Source organism: Hyposmocoma kahamanoa, unplaced genomic scaffold, assembly GCF_003589595.1.
Source record: "Hyposmocoma kahamanoa isolate Upper Pololo Valley unplaced genomic scaffold, ASM358959v1 64, whole genome shotgun sequence".
NCBI lineage: Eukaryota > Metazoa > Arthropoda > Insecta > Lepidoptera > Cosmopterigidae > Hyposmocoma > Hyposmocoma kahamanoa.
Window position 1 is genome coordinate 13,491,014 of NW_020653852.1, and position 19,423 is coordinate 13,510,436.

Here is a 19,423-nt window from a genome sequence, read left to right on the forward strand (position 1 = left end):
GCGATGCGTGCGCCGCGCCTTCGCCCTTCCCGCGAATTCACACATAATTTAGTCATCAAAGAACATACAGTAGGTATATAAATAGTGAGGTTAGTATTAACTTTGGCAAATATGAATGAAGCATGGTGATATTGTTAAATCGACAACATTGTGACAAAGTTTCAGCGTTTAATATTAAAAATTACAACTGAATGTCGCTCAATTCGCATATTTCTTGATCCGCGTAGTCTTCGAATTACCTTATGTCACATCGTTAATGCTTTCTTAAGACATCTAGTTTGACCCAACCACTAAACGCTATCTTTTAAAAAAAACTGCATTATCCTCCCCGTCGTGGATCTAATAAAGCGCGAGAATATTTGAGCGGCAACATTTCAGTCTTCAAATAAGAAGCTTACGCACATACCACGAGGCGTACATACGTAACGTTTGGCTGAAGGTCCGATTGAGCGTCGAGACGAGTTTGTTGATTGTGCGCACGTTATGTTCCAAACAATGTCGCGTGTGGCCTGTGCGTTTCGGTCACTGTCCCAAATCTTATAAACTAAATGTGATTCGAGCGAATAAACAATGCGGCAGTGTACAAAATTTACATCACATTCACTCGAAATATTAAAGCATACAAGTTAATGTTTAGCGGCGGAGGAACACATTAAAATGCGAAACTGACAATTTCGTACGCTACGACATTCGAGTGTGTGCGAGAAGCGTCGAGGAGTGGCGAGGCAGCCGTTGTCTGCGCGACGCTCAAAGCTGCGTTGTGTTGATGGTACTACCCATGGCCGCTGCCCGCCGCTGACTCACCCGCGTCGCACCAACACACCGTTCCGTTTCATAGAATGTAGTCTCAATAAAAATGGGGCAAATATTGTGCGTTGCACAAATTGTCGTGTTCTACAAACAGACGCATTGGTGCATCTCCGTCACTTATGAAACGGAACTATCCCTAAGCCCACCACAGAGGTGCGATTACAAATCGATTTCGAAACACGCGCACCCAGTTTATACTTTAAAAAACTTTAAATGTAATGTGAAGCTTACTTAAATGTAGGTTCTGGGCTGAATGTAGAACTGCGCTAATATTATTTTTTATTAGTTTACGTACACATATTGTTAACAGTAAAAAACCTACCTAGTAACAAGCGAGCGGCGGGCGCTCTTGCCGCGGGCCACTCCTACGCAACAACCAAACGGGATTAACATTCATCCGACTGACACTGATCTAGAGAAAACAAAGCAGGAGCACATCACCTACAAATGCACATCACCGCTGAGCTTTCTTACATTTAATTTCGAAAGTCGAGTCATTAGAGTATTGAATATAACAAATCTTTGGTTCTGCAGCCGCAGGCGGCTGTGGCTTCGCGGGAGAATGGCCCGCGCGGTCACAGTGTAGGCGTTACATTTTCATATAATCACTTTTTACATACTCCATAAACGTAAAATGAAAACAAATCACCTAACTATGACAATAGTAAAGGTTACTGTCTAATTGCATTAATAATTAATGTTTATTGATACAGTTACTGCCCTAATGCTTAAAAGTAAGATTTTTTTATTTTATTATTAATAATAAATTATGTTATATAGTATATATATGTATAAGGTTTGATTACGCCAATTCGCGAGTGTATACAAAGTTTATATACTCACATATCTTACAAATGCTGCGAACAGAAGGCTAGTGGAGGTGCGTCGCCACTTGCGCCGCGGCGGCCTCTCCGTTCACGCTCCGCGCGCCTCACGAAATCAACATACTTACTTGTAAAGTTGGTTAATCACTTAAACGTAAAATTAAACATGACAAGTATACATATACCACCTTTAATACAAATACGCTAGATAAAATAAATACCTAACATGATCTTTATAATTGAATACAAGAGTAGATCTTAAATCGCTAACACCTTAAGGTTTACTGTAAAGTGATATAGAAAAAATATTAACACAAAAAGAATATTTCGAATCGTATATGGCATAACAGAAATAAATAGTTTGTGCGCATACAAACGCCTAACTAATAATCAAATTGCAGCACTCTCAGAATGACACAGGACTTAGCTTAAAAGACTCAAGGTACGTAAAATAAACTCATCTTCCTTAGTGGTCACAGTTTGTGCATTCAAAAGTTTACAAAAATAATTTCTCATCGTAAGCAAATACTTAATAATGGAATGATGTTTTGTATCAGTTAAAATAGGCCTGTGAAAGTATTCATGCATCTCACTACCGAGTTCAGTACTAAATATTGGTTCCTTTCTGGTTTTTGGTCCGTAAGAGAGTGAGTATATAAGCACGTTTGTTTCCAGAGCTCCGCCTGTGCCGCAACTAGACCGCAAATGCTCAGTGCTCACTGCACAAACCAAACGCTATACTAGCACCAAAATTTAGAATTGAACACTAGACACCTAATTGTTCATCAAAGAGGATTGAGCTAACGGAGGGCGGCGCCACGTCGAGTCGGAATGCCGCGCCGCCAACTGAGGACGACTCGGTTTATTTTACAGGGGAAACTACTCCGCGGTCTAGTCGCGACGGCGGCCCGAGCGAACGTAAAACAGACACAATGCTCCAAGCCATGTGACACACGATACTGCACATCGGCGGTACATCCGGTAAGCTTACTTCCCATAAAAATATATAATATAGAACGCGTAGCTGCGAGTGGCCGTGGCCGTCGCTGCGCCGAGGCCGCCCGATGACGTCACTGATATGCTGTCCGGGCGAGGCGAGGCGAGGGGGGACAGCGCAGACAGACGCCTAGTAGAGGCCGCAGCCGCGCAGGTTGTTGGCGATGATCACGTCGGTCACGGCGTCGAACACGAACTGGATGTTGTTGGTGTCGGTGGCGCACGTCATGTGGCAGTAGATCTCCTTGGTGGTGGATTTGTTCTTGGCTTCGAACTGAGCTTGGATGTACGCTGCCGCTTCGCCGTATTCTTGCGCACCTGAAACGGGAGAAATATTTTTTTTTACGATACCAAGTGACAGAACGACCGAGTCGTGCGTCTGGTGGTAAGCGAGGTGCAGTGCCACTCCAAGCTTTAAATTGCAAAGATATCACGTGCACTGGCACTGCACCCTAGCGATGCGCGACTTTGAATGTTACTAATGCTACTTAACATCCCTGCCATTCGGTTGCGCGCACGAGTCGAATGATATTATGTTAGAACTACTCGGAATTCCACCAGATCATTCACTATTTGTACAAATAAAATGCAAGTTGAATTTACAATTGACTATATTTAAAATATAGTTTAAATTTAGACCTGTCGTTACAAGGGAGTTTTCGAGAAGAGAGAGAAAAAACAGTGTTGCCTGACCAAAATAAAAATGGAACATTGCCATATTCTTAATCCATTAATTCTACTAAATTATTCTATTACTATTTATTTATTTATTTCAATTATATGTTTAAGTATATCTTAAACACCATGTCCATATCAAAATATCCCTGTCCCCGTCACAATTACGATATTTACCATATGTCAGAGAGGGTCAGGTGATCACGAGCAGAAATGCTCTATGGAATCTATGGATTAATAATACTAATTAGTATTTTTTAGGATTTTTAGGATCATTCGGATCGTTCGAATACGACAATTGTTGATTACTAATTCGTTATTCGAATGACAGGATTGGTAATTACTAACGAATCGAATATCGAAATCATATACAATCGAGCATCGTATGGCATAAGTTGACAAGTACCATGTGCCCGGTTTTTCTCCAGCACCCTTACCCTTCAAACCGGAACGCAGTAATGCTTGGCGGTAGAAATATGTAAGGTACTTCCCTGGATGTATTCTTTCACAGCGAACTCTACTGCTATTCAAAATATTGAGTAGACATTTTTCTATGCAGGAGACAAACTAGTACACCTTAATTACAAAGGGATTCGTTGTGTCGCCAAGAGTTTCACTCAGGTGGCACAATAGCAAGCACCATTAAATGGACCAGTTTTGCGTTAGTTAAATTGGCGGCTTTACAAAATCTCCGAGACACAGGTTGTCTCATTGAATACAAGAATGAGCTGGCCATTTTTCGCAGGGAAACATTAATGAATTTTTTCCATCAATCCATTATGAAATCTAAAAACAGAAAACTGGTTTAAACCAGAAATAATACGCACCAGTGTATTCAGGGAAGCAGATGGTGAGCGGCGACTTGCGGATTTTCTCCTCGAACAAGTCCTTCTTGTTGAGGAAGAGGATGATGCTGGTGTCGGTGAACCACTTGTTGTTGCAAATCGAGTCGAACAGCTTCAAGCTCTCTTGCATGCGGTTCTGGAAGTTTAACATGATATCTTTTTAGTACGAATTGAGAGGGTGCAGAATCTTGTAACACTAGTAACCATTTGTGCAAGAGACGCGTGATGGACAGAGCGGAGGAAATTAATTGTCCCCTAAAGTAAATATATATTTTATACTAAAAATAATCTAGGCTAATCCACAATATGAACGAAAAATACACACTATGACCTTGTAACTACGTGTATTACGTAAATTACTACGTAAATTATTACGTATTTCATGAACTATTTTAAGTAAATACATTAAATTAAAATAACACCAAAACAAAGCTTATTTGTGAGAAATGAGCGGAAAAGCTTTTTTTTCTCATTAATTTTTACGATTACGTATTTCTTATTCTCTAATTACGTGCAAAGGTTACTTCATAACACTGCATTTTAGATAATTTAATGTATAAATTTATAGCGTAATTTAAGAATGAATACCTATTCATTCTTAAAATATGAATTTTAATCATAGGCATGTCAGTGTTATTACTTATTTGAAACCTGTAAGCTAAATGACATGATAAATGTTTTTTAAAATTTTCTTATATATCTATTGAAATTGCATTTGAATTACTGTTGTGTGTTTTATGTCTTCAATATAATACAAAAGACTTCACACATATATACAACAAAACGATGAGAGAGAAGTTTTGCATCAAAAATCAAATACACTATAAATCTATCGACTTTACCCCATCTCTATGACTAACGTCAAATGAAATCATCATCCTAGTTTGCATTGATGTTAAAAAACTCAACGAAATGAAGGTCCTAATACCGAGGATCCAATGTGGCTCTCGTTCTTGTAATGGTCTAATACAAATTAAGACAATCTGGAACATCATACCGTTGTCTCGTCTTCGTGCAACACTTGGTCGTACTCGGACATAGCGACGCAAAAGATGATCGCCGTCACGTCCTCGAAGCAATGGATCCATTTCTTTCTCTCCGACCTCTGGCCGCCCACGTCGAACAATCTGCAATTTGCACATCAAAATCCGCATTAGTACTACAGGAATAACAGTTTCTTTTCCACGACAAAGGGAATTAGACACCTAAGAACATAAGGTTATATTTTAAATATCAAATATTGTAACTTTCGATTTAAAGTAAAGAAAATAATTAAGTATTTAAGGTTCACCATTTCCTTAGAATTTAGTCATATTATTACGTAGAGTAAAACCAGGTAAAGTGGTGATAAATATCAGTGGATCGAAATTAACTGTTACACTGAGTCCGCCATTTTTAACCGACTTCAAAAAAAGGAGGAGGTTCTCAATTCGACTGTATGTATTTATTTTGTATGTATGTTAGGCGATGATGATGATGTTCCAGTTATGGCATTTGTGGACCGATTTTGATGATTTTTTTTTTGTTGGAAAGGGGGTACCACCGATGTGGTCCAATTTAAATTTGAAGAAAATATTCCACCTCTAAGGGCGGCAAAATAGGGGATGAATGACTTTTGAGGTCGGTTGTTTTAGTACTCTGCACTGTTTTATTATGTTCAACACACTGAATTCTAGCCACCAAACTTTGTTCATCTGAAATCGAGAATCAGTGGAGGATACTTACTTGAAATTAAGGTTTTTGAAAGAGAAGTGAACTTCGACTATGCCGGTAGTTTTGACCCTTGTTCTTAGAATATCCTGTTCGGTGGGCTGGTAATCTCTCGCGCCTAACCGGTCGAGGTCGTCCAAGAAACTAGAAATAGACAGAAAAATATAATTTACCAAAAGTGCTTTAATAATAACTAGAAACGTAACAGGACATGAAAAATAAACGATACATCATTTACAACATGGCATTTTTTTCTGGGATTTTGTAAATTTACATACGTAAAGTTGTTGTAAATATACATCGCCTGTAGTTTATTGCACTACTGCTTCCTGTACAGCGACCACCTGAAGTTCATATTTTAGTCATGCTCTGATAGCAAACAAAAACATTTTTTGTCAGCTATTGTAGCGTGCCTATTTAGAAAAGGTGGACGTGACAGCTTGCACACATTTTGCAAATCATTGTCCATTTAGCGTGGCTCTATTGCTTTTGTAATCGCAAATAAGAATATATGTAGAATGCTTTTAGGACGAAAGAAAGAAATTATTATTTATATGGTCTCATTTTATATCGAGTTCTTAGGTTTTCGCGATTGTTACACATAGGAAATGAAACTATTTTTGAAAAATTTTGTTTGAAAAAACAAATATACGCGATTTAAATCCGGAAAAATAGTTTCATTTCCTATGGTCTCATTTTGTCATGACTAATGTAAAATTTTTCTTATATACTATAAAACATTAAGATCTAAAATGGTCTCCACTCAGTATTCGTTGTGTTTTGCAAGCAAAACAGCCCAACACTGCTATTCTGTGGCGACCGAGGTACGGAGTGGATACCACCGACAATTAACAACAAAATATAATTATTTATTATTTATAAAATATAAAATTTAACATCTATAATCTAAAATAAATAATAAATTAATGATTAATCATCAGTAAAGACTTATTGTCATCGTTAATAACCGTCTGCAAAAAAGGAGGAGGTTCTCAATTTAACTGCATTTTTTTGTAACGCGATAACTTTGTGAACCGATTTTGATGATTATTTTTTTTGTTGGAAAGAGAGTAACCTCAGTATTGGTCCCACTTAAATTGATGACAAAAATATTCCATTTGTAAGGGTAACTAGGCGATGAATCCGCTTTCGTGCACTTTCCGGTAACCGATTCCAATAAAACTTGGCTAATAGATGTAATTCCACGAATTTTTGACGTCCGTTTTTTTTAATATTCTGTACTGATATTATGTATAATTAAATTTAACACAAGTACTTTACCAATTTTCAAAATGTGCGTTCCTGAACTATGCTTTAGCCATCTTTTATATATATTTATGGTTTTCAACAGGACCCATGACATGCTGACTACACTACAGCAGTATAGTTACAAGAAACATGTCTTAAACGGTAACACTGAGTCGCAACAGAATATTAATGCCACCATGTTTTGCCACGAGCGGTTTGCCGGATGAGCCTTTTCTAAATCGATACTACTGGGAGTTGAGCCTAGGACTCTAGGTTATTAGCCAATGGGGCACCGAAGTCGTAAAAGGAGGAACTGTATTTGACGATACTATGATCAGCTTATACTTGACCGTTTTCTATGAAACGTAAAAGAGGTCAGTAAAACTTTCTAACACATAAAGCAATAGACAATACAACAAGGCCCTTGTCTTTTCCACGTCAATATTCCCGGTTGCTATTCATCTAATGATGTCATATTTACGTATTTGATAACCCAGAACTTTCACTCAAAAACTGTGACCTCGCCTATTTCTTTTCGCCCACGGAGTTTTCTTAATATAACTTCACTTAATTTTCTTTTTAAAATTGAAAAGGTAATCTTTGTTTGTTGTCTTAGTTTTTTACAAACACGACCAAATCTGTTTCTTTTACATCTCTTTTTACAACTTCCAAATTGTACCACTGCACTAGTTTGTAATGGCTGAATTTATTATTACAAACTATTCTAGTTCGTGTCAATCCATTTTTCATGAGAAGTAAACAAACAGTCAATAAGTGGAATAACTAACACATATATATTCGAAGGTTTCAACTTCACCTTATCACTCTTTCATTTGAATTACATCTTGAAATCGTATTTGAAACATGTTATATAGGTTATCTTTTATGCAAAATGGATTGAAACGAACTATAATACGTTAATTGTTGAAATTGAGCTTTTACTAATTTATCATTACACTATTTGATGTGATCATTGGCGACTTTCAAATCTTGAAATGATGGATGGATGGATGTGACTGACTTCTGTAAGTCATTATTCCCTTGACCCAATTTCATAAAATTGAAGTTGAATTCGTACAACTGATTTGGCCATCCATTGCTGAACTGACAATTGCTAACAAAAACAAAACGGCGAGTGTGAATACAGCATTAACTATACTGGACGTATATAAAACCACCGGTAACGTCTCCATTACTGCGATACACGAAGCACTCGCGAACGTAAAATATCTATTACCAACGTATAGAGTATGTGGTATATTTCTAGCGTCCGGTTAGCAACTAGTAGGTGGGTTGGTCTGGGGGCGACGCACTGCATACATATTAACGAGGTGGATAGCACGCGAACCTGAGGATGGGGGTAAGGGTAAAAGCCCTTCACACCGCCTCTGACAGCCTGTTAGCCGAATGGCTATAGGTCACGAGATATGACGCAGACCATTGTTTGCTTGTTTTCTTAGAATACGACATTCGATGGCAAAAATAAATCAGACTAGCGTTTGTTTAAGTTTCCCACAATTATGAATGGCTATGGCTTAGAATTTTAATTGATTAGAAGATACGTGAATCATTATTTACCGAATAAACACGTGGAATGAAGTTTAGATATTTTTTGTCATCACGTGCTTCAATGGCGAAGGAAACAGACTGCAAAGAGACGTATATGAATTGGTGATGGTTTTTTAAAAGAACATTCACAAAGAACGTTTGCCGAAGATGTGCGAAAAGGTTCGAATTAAACATGAGGTTTTTTCGTCATGTTTCAAGACAAAATAGGGTGTAAAACAAATTTTTATTAAACTTTAATATGCTTTAAAATATTCATTAATTGAAAATTTTACTATGTGAAGGTACTTTTTGCTTTTTAAATAGCGGTTCTATAATCGAGTATTTTCTTTTGAAATTTAATGAGCGACGGTTCCAAAGAGTTCATATTACTTTATATGCTATTTGATCTGCTTGTATGTATACAAACAATGAGGGTGGTCTAGATAGCGTATGTAAATTCTAAATATAAATGATACACTCGTAAGTAAATGGTGTTTTACCATGAAGAATACAATTACTCTTGCGTGACTCCTAGCATTGAATGTAGTATTGTGGAGAACATTCTATGTTTTAGAGAATATAGGTAAAGTATGTAGTTATTCTACACTAAACTTTTAGTAGCAGTGGAGCTCCTTGTGAAAGAGTTCGTTCAGGGAAGTACTGCTACCTTACCTGTTTCTACCGCAAAGCAGTAAGGGTGCTGGTGAAATTACAGATACATGGGACTTGTCAAACTTATGTCTCCAGGTGACGGCAGTGGCAGCTCTTTGGGATTTCAAGCTCTGAGTGGCACTGCAACTGTTATGGACAGGCGTGTAGCATACCAAGAGGCGCACGACTTGTTCGTCCCGTCACTTGATATTATAAAAAAAAAATAATTAAAATTAATGAAAATTTCAAAGATTTTAATATTCATCACATTTAGGAAATGAAACTATTTTTCCGGATTTAAATCGCGTATATTTGTTTGTAACAATCGCTAAAACCTAAGAACTCGATATTCATCACTTTTTGGTTAAAAATAACTATGTCTTATAGATGGTAATAAAAGTTACCGCAAGTTTTAGGAAATGAAGCCGAGTGTGGACGACCTTACGCATGGCTTTAGCAAAACGATTAAATTATTCTATAAGCCAGTCTTTTATTCCTAAAACGTTAGTTGAACAAAAATATTCATTGCGAAAACATGTAAGCGTCGCGTGTAAAAGGCTCATGCAGGCGCAGCAAGTCCCGGCTATGCGAAAAACTACGAGCATACCTATCCTATGTCACGCGAGCTTTTTTACTCCTGAATGTTTAATTTCGCGCTAAATGGTGAGACCAATTACTCCACTCTGTATTGTACCGCTTCAATTGCTGTTTCGACGAGCTTGTTCCTAAATCGTGCTTTAACAACTTGACTTACAAAGAGCAATTTTGTGTTTGAATACGGTATAATGTTTAAACTTTATGTTGTTAAATGCTTACATAATTACTGTACACGCATGCTTTATTGTCGTTGAGGCGGTACAGAAATGATACATCCAGTGAAAGTCATCAATAGCCGCCTTTACACAGTCACTCCATCGCGCGTGATCAGGAGCGTACAGGATTGCGCGCGGGAAAGACTGCATGCGCAATCGCGCGCGATTACTTGTTTGAAATTTTTTAAAGTATCGTTCTTTCGCGCACGATTGCTGTATTATGCGCGACAGAGTGCCTGTGTAAAACCCGCTAATGAAATAAATCTCAAACAGTAAAAAAAAAGATGTTGTTGGTTGTCCAAATGATCCGCTACACGCACAACATTGTAAAAGTGTAAAAAATTATTTGCGCTTTGTCATTAGCCTAAACAGACGCAAGTTGGTGGTCAGATGTGTAAACAGAATTAAAATTTGTTGAAAAATAAAATCGTTAACAGGCATTCAAAAACAAGGAGTGTGAAAGAAACGATAAGTCTTGTTTGTGCATCACAATCTTAATGGCGCCATAGAAGCTACATTGAAGTCGTTTTTGCTTTAACCTCCTCAGACCAAATGTCCCCATATGGGGACATACAACGTCATTTGGTAAATGCGCGGCAATAAGCTGCACTAACTCGTTAATGTTGATATGTTAGTGATTTATTCGTTCTACGATAGATTGCGCTACCGCTCATTTCGATTTTTATTCATTCGGTGCCGCCATATTTTTTTGTAGGTGTTTGAAAAATGAGCACGCGAAATAAATTCAATTTTGGCGTACTTGCTGACGGTGAGTACTACATTTGTATGTTATTTCAATTTTTTCATAAAAACTAATATATGTGTCATGTTTTTGAACAGTTTTACTATGTTTTTGAATCAAAAAAGTTTTCGCTCGAGTTGTATCTTGCCCAACACACACATTTGAACGTGTTTGTCTCCTTTTGGGGACTATGGGTTTCTGTCTTACAAAAATATAGAATTATTCCATATATTTTCGTAATATATTTTTTGACTACTATTCTGTATTTCAACCTTACTTTCATGTATTTATTAGTACATTTCGCGTGTTTAATAAATATAAACGTAATATTTTTCAGAATCAGCCTTAGCAGATGCCTTACATGAAATCATCAACGGCGATGACTCTGATTTGGAAATAGACATTGGAGATGAAGATGTTGCAGAAGATCCACCGTACGTTCCTACAGGTGATGGCGACGAGGATGAGAGTTCAGAAAATGGTTCAGAAGAGGAAGACGTGCAAGGAAATGATGTGGTTCTAGGATCAAACAGCTGCCAGTCTTCGCAGGTTCAGCCTCCATTGGTTGGTAACATTTCCCAACGACGTGTATATTGGAAAAGTACAAATGTCTTTGAACCATTGCCACCAGCCCCAAACTTCAAAGAGCCAGAGAGAGTGGTAATAAATTTGCCACCGCATGATTATTTTACAAAGTACATACCTAGCGATATTTACGAGCGAATTGCATTCCATAGTAACCAGACTTATCTTGCTAAAACAGGAACCAGTTTGAATACTTCTGAAAAGGAAATCAGAACTTTTTTTGGAATAACTCTCATGATGTCTTATCTTCGATTCCCCAGGATCAGAATGTATTGGGAGAAGAAAAGTAGAATATTTGCTATTGCAGATAGGATGGCTAGAGACAGATATTTCAAGCTAAGGGCATCTTTGAAGGTGTTAACTGATGCTGATGTTCCAGATTCAGAAAAACAAAAGACCAAGTTCTGGAAGGTCCAACCTCTAATATCTTGTATCCGAAACGGCTGTTTGATGAATGTTCCAACATCAAATGTCTGTGTCGATGAACAGATGATTCCTTTTTGGGGGAAACATGCAGCGAGACAAATGATAAGAAGCAAACCCAATCCAGTTGGGCTGAAAAACTTTGTTTTGGCATGTCCCAATGGCTTGCCCCTGGATTTTTTTATTTATGAAGGCAAAGGAGATACAATCTTAGATGACGATAGAGTTCAGGCACTGGACATTGGTGGCAAAGTGGTTTTCCGTCTTTGTAATCGACTGCCTCCAGGTTGCTGCATATTCATGGACAGGTATTTTACCTCAATCAATTTGTTGGAGATGTTACATTTCGTATCCGAGTCCACAGGTACTGGAACCCTACAAAAGAACAGGATACCATCGAACTGTAATTTCAAAACTGATGCCCAGCTTCGTCGCCAAGGCCGAGGAAGCTACTGTCAGCAAGTTCTATCGACAGGACAAGTAGCAGCGGTCAAGTGGTTTGACAACAAGCCAGTACATCTAGCTTCATCGGTTCATGGCGCTGAGCCAACAGATGAATGTCGCCGATGGGATAAGAATCATAAAAGGTACATCAATGTCCCACGTCCAGCTGTTGTAAAAGAATACAACGAGAATATGGGAGGCGTAGACTACTTAGATCGTATGATCAGTTATTACCGAATATCTGCCAGAACAAGGAAATGGACTGTTAGACTAATATTCCATTTGTTTGACTTTGCAATTGTGGCTGCATGGATTGAGTACAAATTAGATCATGAAAAACTAGGCACGCGAAGTCGTAATATTCTAGATTGTTTGGGTTTCCGTGAGCAAATAGCTGAGTATTTACTCGAAAATGACGCCGAAAATGAAGAAGATCCACCTCTTAATGACGCCACTACCATTGCAAGACAAAGCAAGCGAGCTAGGACAGAGCATCCCACTGATTTTGTCAGGACTAAAGGGGTAGATCACCTGCCTCAAATCAAAAAATCAAAATCAAAATAATCTTTATTTCATAGGTAAGCATTATTACACTTGAAATCGTCACAATGGTTAAACTCTACCGCTCATTCGTAAGGCAGATTCCCCTGAGAAGAATGAGCAAGAAACTCTAGGGGGGCCTCTTGTTCTTGGTTCCCAAAACCGATGCAGATTACCAGGATGCAAGTCCACTAAGGCCAGGCATCAATGCCCCACTTGCAAAGTGATACTATGCTTGATGGCTGGAAGAAACTGTTAGAAAGACTATCACGAAAAATAGTGGTAACATGATTCGAAAAATAGATTTAATTTTTGCTCTGAAAACTTAATAAACACAACTTCCTATTACATAGAGTTTAATTTACTTTTCGACACACTGAGACCCAGTGTCCCCTATTGGATACATAATGGAAAACCATTTTCCGGAAAAATTTTGTATTCCTAATAGTCTAACCTTTCTAAAAATATATGCCATGTCCATATTTACTTCCATTTCCAAAGTATTTTCACTAAATATGGCCTGGGACTGAGGAGGTTATAGGGACGGAGCATAACCTACCAACTCATCTAGTGTTTATGCAATGTGTTTACGAAAAACCAATTTCGCATATATTTTGAGCATGTTCATATGAGTTGATTGTAGCAATAATTTCTTTTTAGTCAAATATTCTATTTTAAATTACTTAATAAAATTGTTTGTTTATTATAGATCGCAGACAAAGAAATTCTTCGATCTGACTGGACTCGAACCAGTGTCTGTTGCCATGCCGGGGCTACCGGTCTTAATCATCTGTTGCTTTTTCACAAAAAATATATCAGAATCATCTTTAAAAATTCACTTACGTACGTGCAAGAATAAGAAATTCTTTTCGCATAAAATATTATCAATACTTTCTAACATTTTCTAAAAGTCTAAAGCACTAACAAGGAAATACAACCCCAGATATATGAGGCGCATGCAACTGGTATTAAATCGCGAATGACCAACGGGTGTCAGCGCGAATTGTAATGCAATTCAAGGTCAATCTCACTCGCGGTATGGATCGCTGGCATGGTTGGCAAGGTGCCAGACAGAAAGTTAGACAAGTTCAGTTCATACAAACGCGCGATAGATCCGACTGAATATAGGGGTGACTAGTAATACCATTATTCCTCTAGTATTCGTGCTCATTCTTATCTTAGATCATGATTCCAAAAAAAAAAATAAACTTCCCGATAACGAACTTTCAAGCGGAACCAACACGTATAATATTTGTTCATACGGGTAAAGAGTCTATTCATTTAAGTTAACACAAAGCATCGGGACTCAAATTATAATAATACACAAATGTATTACCCAACATATAAACTTCAATTAATGTGGTAGTAATTTTACTCATTTTCAATTTAATAATTACTTCAACAAAAACATCTCTTTAAATAAATAAAGGATGTACTTGCTTTTGATGATTCAAGTTATATTGTAGTTTTGTACCGAGCTTTTTCATTTTATGGTCACATAATAAGGTTCATTTCAAAGAAATAAACAAAAAGCTGTATATTAAATAACCCATATTAGATATCTAGTAAAAATGTTTACAAATATTGGACTAATTAATAATATCTAAAAATATTGGCCAATTGGCTTTTCGTACGCATTAAAATTATATTTTAGTTTTCCAAATTATTTGTCAGTTTTAAGGTTTGTGGACTGAGAGGCCACAACACAATTAAATGTTAACTGTTCAAAAGTGTGTTATGTTCGCGTAGTACTCTACAAAATTCTTTATATCTTTTAATAAAATACAAAATATAGTATGATTTATTTATTTCATGATTTCCACGCTGTAAACGAATTTCGTATAGGTATGTAGACAGAGGGGCCCACAAAAAACAATTGTGAAATGTTTAAAGCAATGCTGAATGACCCGTGTTATTTGGTAAAAACATTGAATATCTTTGTTAAATGTTCATAGACAAAGCACGCGTTTAAACTTAGTAGTTTATCAGATTCCGTAGGTCCTCTGTGAGGACTGCGGGGCCACACTTAGGTCTGAACGGTTTACTCATTTCTTTACAAAATCCACGGTGCGTTTCATAACTACTACTAAAACTTGGGAGTACTGCATTTGTAAATCCCAATGTTAGTACGCATAACATAATAGGTACCTATCATTAATGGGCCACCATCAACGTCCCTAAATTTTAAGCTACGACGCTACTAGTAAAGTACTAACAACACATTTCAAAGTTACGCGCACAATGTTCACCCCTATCGAGTTGCGTCACAGTAAAGCCTGTGCTGTCTGTGCCGGGACAGTTTCAATGTCGGCAATCCGTAGACCGAATGCTGGCTGCGCGCCAGTCAGAGCTCCACAAGGGCCCTTCAAGATCCTTCTTTACCACTGCATCGTGTGAAAAGACGCGCAATAAATTAACTATGTTTCCCCCGACATATCAAGCACTAGAGACTTATTGGTAACGAGTAGAGTCAAGGGTTTTTCATAAATACGTTTTTATTTCCAAGTAACAAACAAAAGAATACATAGCTCTGAAATACTTTTGCCGAGATTAATCTCCCGTTACCCGATCTATATGAACGTAAATCAGAACCGACTTACGTCACGGGGAGTTACAAGATAAATAAACTCTGAACTCTCGAAATTCTCGAGGGCCTGAACGCTAACCGCTCACCACGCCAAAGTTTACAGTTTCTGACTGGGGTCCTACCGCGATCGGCGCCCTGAAATTATTAGCTAATGTTATAAAACATTACGCAGTCGCTGGAATTATTCGGGAGTTGCGAACGGTGCCGCTTTTTTGCGCCGGTTCTAGGCGCTGCTGACGTCAAAACTCTGTCAACATTAACTGGGTCAGTAGACAAGGATGAATTACATTCGGATCACTCGGGAATCACACACAGCAATCCGTGAAGAAATAATTTATTAATAGAAAATATGTATGCTGCTTCACTAGGAGTCTGAATTCAATATTGATTTGTATTTGAAATTGATAATTGAAGCCTTTGTAATAGAAACATTCAAACGCAAAATTTCTTTACAAATTATAACTAATAAGGACGACATCATTTTATCGATTAGACGAGGGCTGGTATTTCGATCGGTGGTGACGCACGTACATGACGTTCGGATAAGCCGGGAGAATGCATATTATCCACGTATGGCATTGTGTGTAGGTACGGCAGCAGCGGCGGCGCCCGGCAACAGGTCCGGCGGATCAATACGGCGCGCGCCGCCGCACGCCGAGCGGCCGCCCGCATCCGCCCGCTGCCGCGCGGCCGCGGCCCGGCGCCGCTCCCGCTCCAACAACGCTGCACGCTGCATAGCATGCCACATACTACAACCCGCCACTTGTGCAAGTACAACCCGCACAACACCGAAAGTGAGGAGTTGTTGGTGCGTACACAATCCACGTTCCACATGCTGCTTGATACTTTACCCGAAATAACGATGAAAATTCCAGAAATGAAAGGCCTTATTCAAGTGTAGTAACGTGCAATCAGCATTCGAACCGACAGCAAGTTCGCGGTCTAACCTCTCCAATCATGTAAGAATTCATTCACAATGAATAGCTCAATCGTAAATAGCATCAACCGAATTAGACACAGCATCATTCATTGTTACGAGATGTAAGCCTATTCCCAACAGTGATTGGAACTCTCGCCCCGCGTGATCGATCGAGGACGAAAACGGTTCAACAGCCAACGACGCTAACATTCTTCAGCGAAATGTCACGTTTTGCTTTTAAAACAAAATGACAATCTAAGGCGTCAACATAGCAACAATTCTTTGGGCATTAACAGGGCAATATCAGATTAGGAGCAAGAGGGCATAGTTCACGGGTGCCAGGAGTGAGTAGAGCTGTAAATTGCCTCCGGAATTAGCGCGACGAGCGTCATGCAATCGGTACATAAATCTGTCGCCGGCGCCGCTGCTGTCAGGCAGTATTCGCTGTCGACGTGGGTGGCCATGGCATTGCTAACACGATAAATGACGTTCGTATACTCATCACTGTAAACTATTCTCAAATTTTTACGATCGAGGGCGACCTTTGGTTAACCTATGATATTAATTCGACTCTTGAACAGTCATTCATTCGTGAGGCAATAAATGACATCACTTAAGTACCACCAGAATACGACAATTTGTTCGCCAATGAGGTAGATGTCAATACAGGTCAATACTTGCAATTGACATAACACGCTTCATTGTACTAAAATTCAATAGAATTCAAAAGCTAAAAACGTCATTTACATAAATATGACTGTGAAACACAAAGTTGCGCTGTGATATCGTAGAATCTGCGATTTGGTAGTTGCAAAGACCGCGATATAATCAACAAAACACCAGCACGGTAATTGTCAGTAACACAAAATACTGGTTGGCAAAGTACAAAGCCTCTGCGCTGCGCCTCGACGACGACGGCTGAATGACCCAATGAATAAAACATCTACGAATGAAGAAAAGCTTAACAAAACTACCCCTTCATTTGAACGATTCCTTTATTTTTAAATTATGGTCTTAATGTAACAGCCATTGAATTAGTTATTCTCACGCAAGAATTACGGTTTGTCGATAAGTAAGTAACGGATATTTAGGCAAAAAAGAGGTAATTAATTATAAGTAAGATTTTCGTTTTATTTAGTGCCCCCTTACGAGTTCATGATCTTCATGGGAAAGAAATTTTGGGTGCAAAACATTGACTTACAAATAAATGGACGACGGGTCTAATACAAAAACCACGAAAAAAATGTCCCAAGTCAACCTATTTAAACGTAGTGACATGTAAAAGAATATGAAAAAGCTAAAACGTTGAATTTAAATTGTAATGTCATCGCAGTACTGTCTAATTTTGCTTACTTCGCTGTCAGTCGAATAAACGAAGACTAAAGCGTGAATGACGATCTGTATACGATTTTAACGCCATATAAGTTTTGACACTTTTTAGCGCGGACCCGACGTCCATATAATTGTAAGTTAATAGTGCAAATTGAAAAGGCCGTCTTGGTGAAAATCGTTGTCAAATCAGGATTCGCGGGCATTACGATTTAGGTTAACTATACAAAGCAGACAAATCTGTCCTTGCAAATCTTCAGCCATAACAATTTTCTGTACGTTTTGTCATTTTGTTTTGCAAACGTGTTCAGTATTCTGCAACGCTTTATAGGTTCTCGTATACAGACTTACTATAAGTAGCAATTTTCCAGGTTCTTAAACACGAGAGTAGATTATGCATGAACATTTCCACACAGCAATAATACGATGCACAAGGAATTATGCATGGAAGAAGACGTGATTACAGTTGATTTGGGCATCAACATGCGCTTGTGCGCGTGTCAACTTAAACCAACAAATGTACAGTTATATTACATTATAAAAAAACTCATTTTAAAACAAAATCTCCACAATATTCGCAGTCTTTGTAAAATTACAAAAGAGTTAATATCGCAAGAAGTCGAGAATGTTCGAAGATTTGAGCTTCAGTTACGCCCATATTTCGCGCCAAGACAAAATCACGAGCAATGATCTCCTTACAGAGGTTTCCTTGTGTCTGCACGAACATCCGCCGACCGCATTTCAAAAGCTTGAGCAAATTAAACAAGACTGCTCGTTATTGCGTTACTGATGCCCTTTCAATATAGTGTTAATTTAACACAGCTACAGATTTGAAGTATTATATTACCAGACGCAAGATTGTCAAAAAAATTAGTAGGTATATATGTAGATTTAGCTCCATAAGGTTTATTTAGATGTTTGTTTCCAATATTTCTGATTCGTTTTGCGATACGAACATTTGGAAGAAAATGCAGAAGAGTCTAAAAGGATTTCACGAGAATAAGGGACTTGACGTTTGCGTGATAATTGGTTTTACACATGTAGAACCGATTAGCGCCAATTTGTACCGTTTTCGAAACCACGAAACTGTGAATAAGTCCACAGTATTCTAACGAGTTAAACAATGATGCGGCACAATTTCATCACGGACAGTAAGGGGCAGGAATTGCAATCAGTTTTAGCAAACGTGCTAACTCATGAAATTTTTGACTATGTTAAACGCAAGTCATTTTATGTTGTCATTTTTTATGTCATTGCGTTTTATGATATATCGGTCATTGCTACATCTTTCTTTGTGTTATTAGACCATTAATCACCAATCAATCAATTTAGGATAGATAGTAAAATAAATAATATTCCACAGTATTTCTGGATAACATAATTGGGCATAAATGTTTACTGACAAAATTGCGGAAGGTACACAAATGCACGAATGTTTCACCGACCGGATGAAGCAATCGACGCGCGAGTGCGGCTCCCAGCTTCCATAGAGGGAGACTAATTGAGATATGACAACGCCAGGACACCGTCCCCAAGCACGGCTACGTATGAAATGAATTCCATCATCATCATTATATTTAAAGTTTAAATCATTCGTAATTAAGATTTTAATGATTTTTTTTTATTATTTTAAGGATTTAGGAAATCATCACACTTATTGACGTGGAATCGCATTAAGCCTGTCAGAAAAATCTTTATATGGATGTATGTATAAGAGCGAAATTGCATGGACATA

The 19,423-nt window shown here is 38.1% G+C and overlaps 1 protein-coding gene across 2 annotated transcripts in view; it reads right to left on the bottom strand.

Annotated features, from left to right (window-relative positions):
* Positions 1-2,146: 2,146 nt before the first annotated feature.
* LOC113230957 (guanine nucleotide-binding protein G(o) subunit alpha) overlaps positions 2,147-19,423 on the bottom strand; it is a 68,605-nt gene continuing 51,328 nt past the window's right edge. For both annotated transcript variants that reach the window (XM_026465069.1, XM_026465068.1), the window contains exons 5-8: positions 5,876-6,004; positions 5,148-5,277; positions 4,133-4,286; positions 2,147-2,948 (exon numbers count right to left, since the gene is read on the bottom strand). In XM_026465069.1, the coding sequence (XP_026320854.1) occupies positions 2,761-2,948; positions 4,133-4,286; positions 5,148-5,277; positions 5,876-6,004 (601 nt within the window). In that variant the 3' untranslated portion in view covers positions 2,147-2,760. The remainder of the gene's footprint in view (positions 2,949-4,132; positions 4,287-5,147; positions 5,278-5,875; positions 6,005-19,423) is intronic.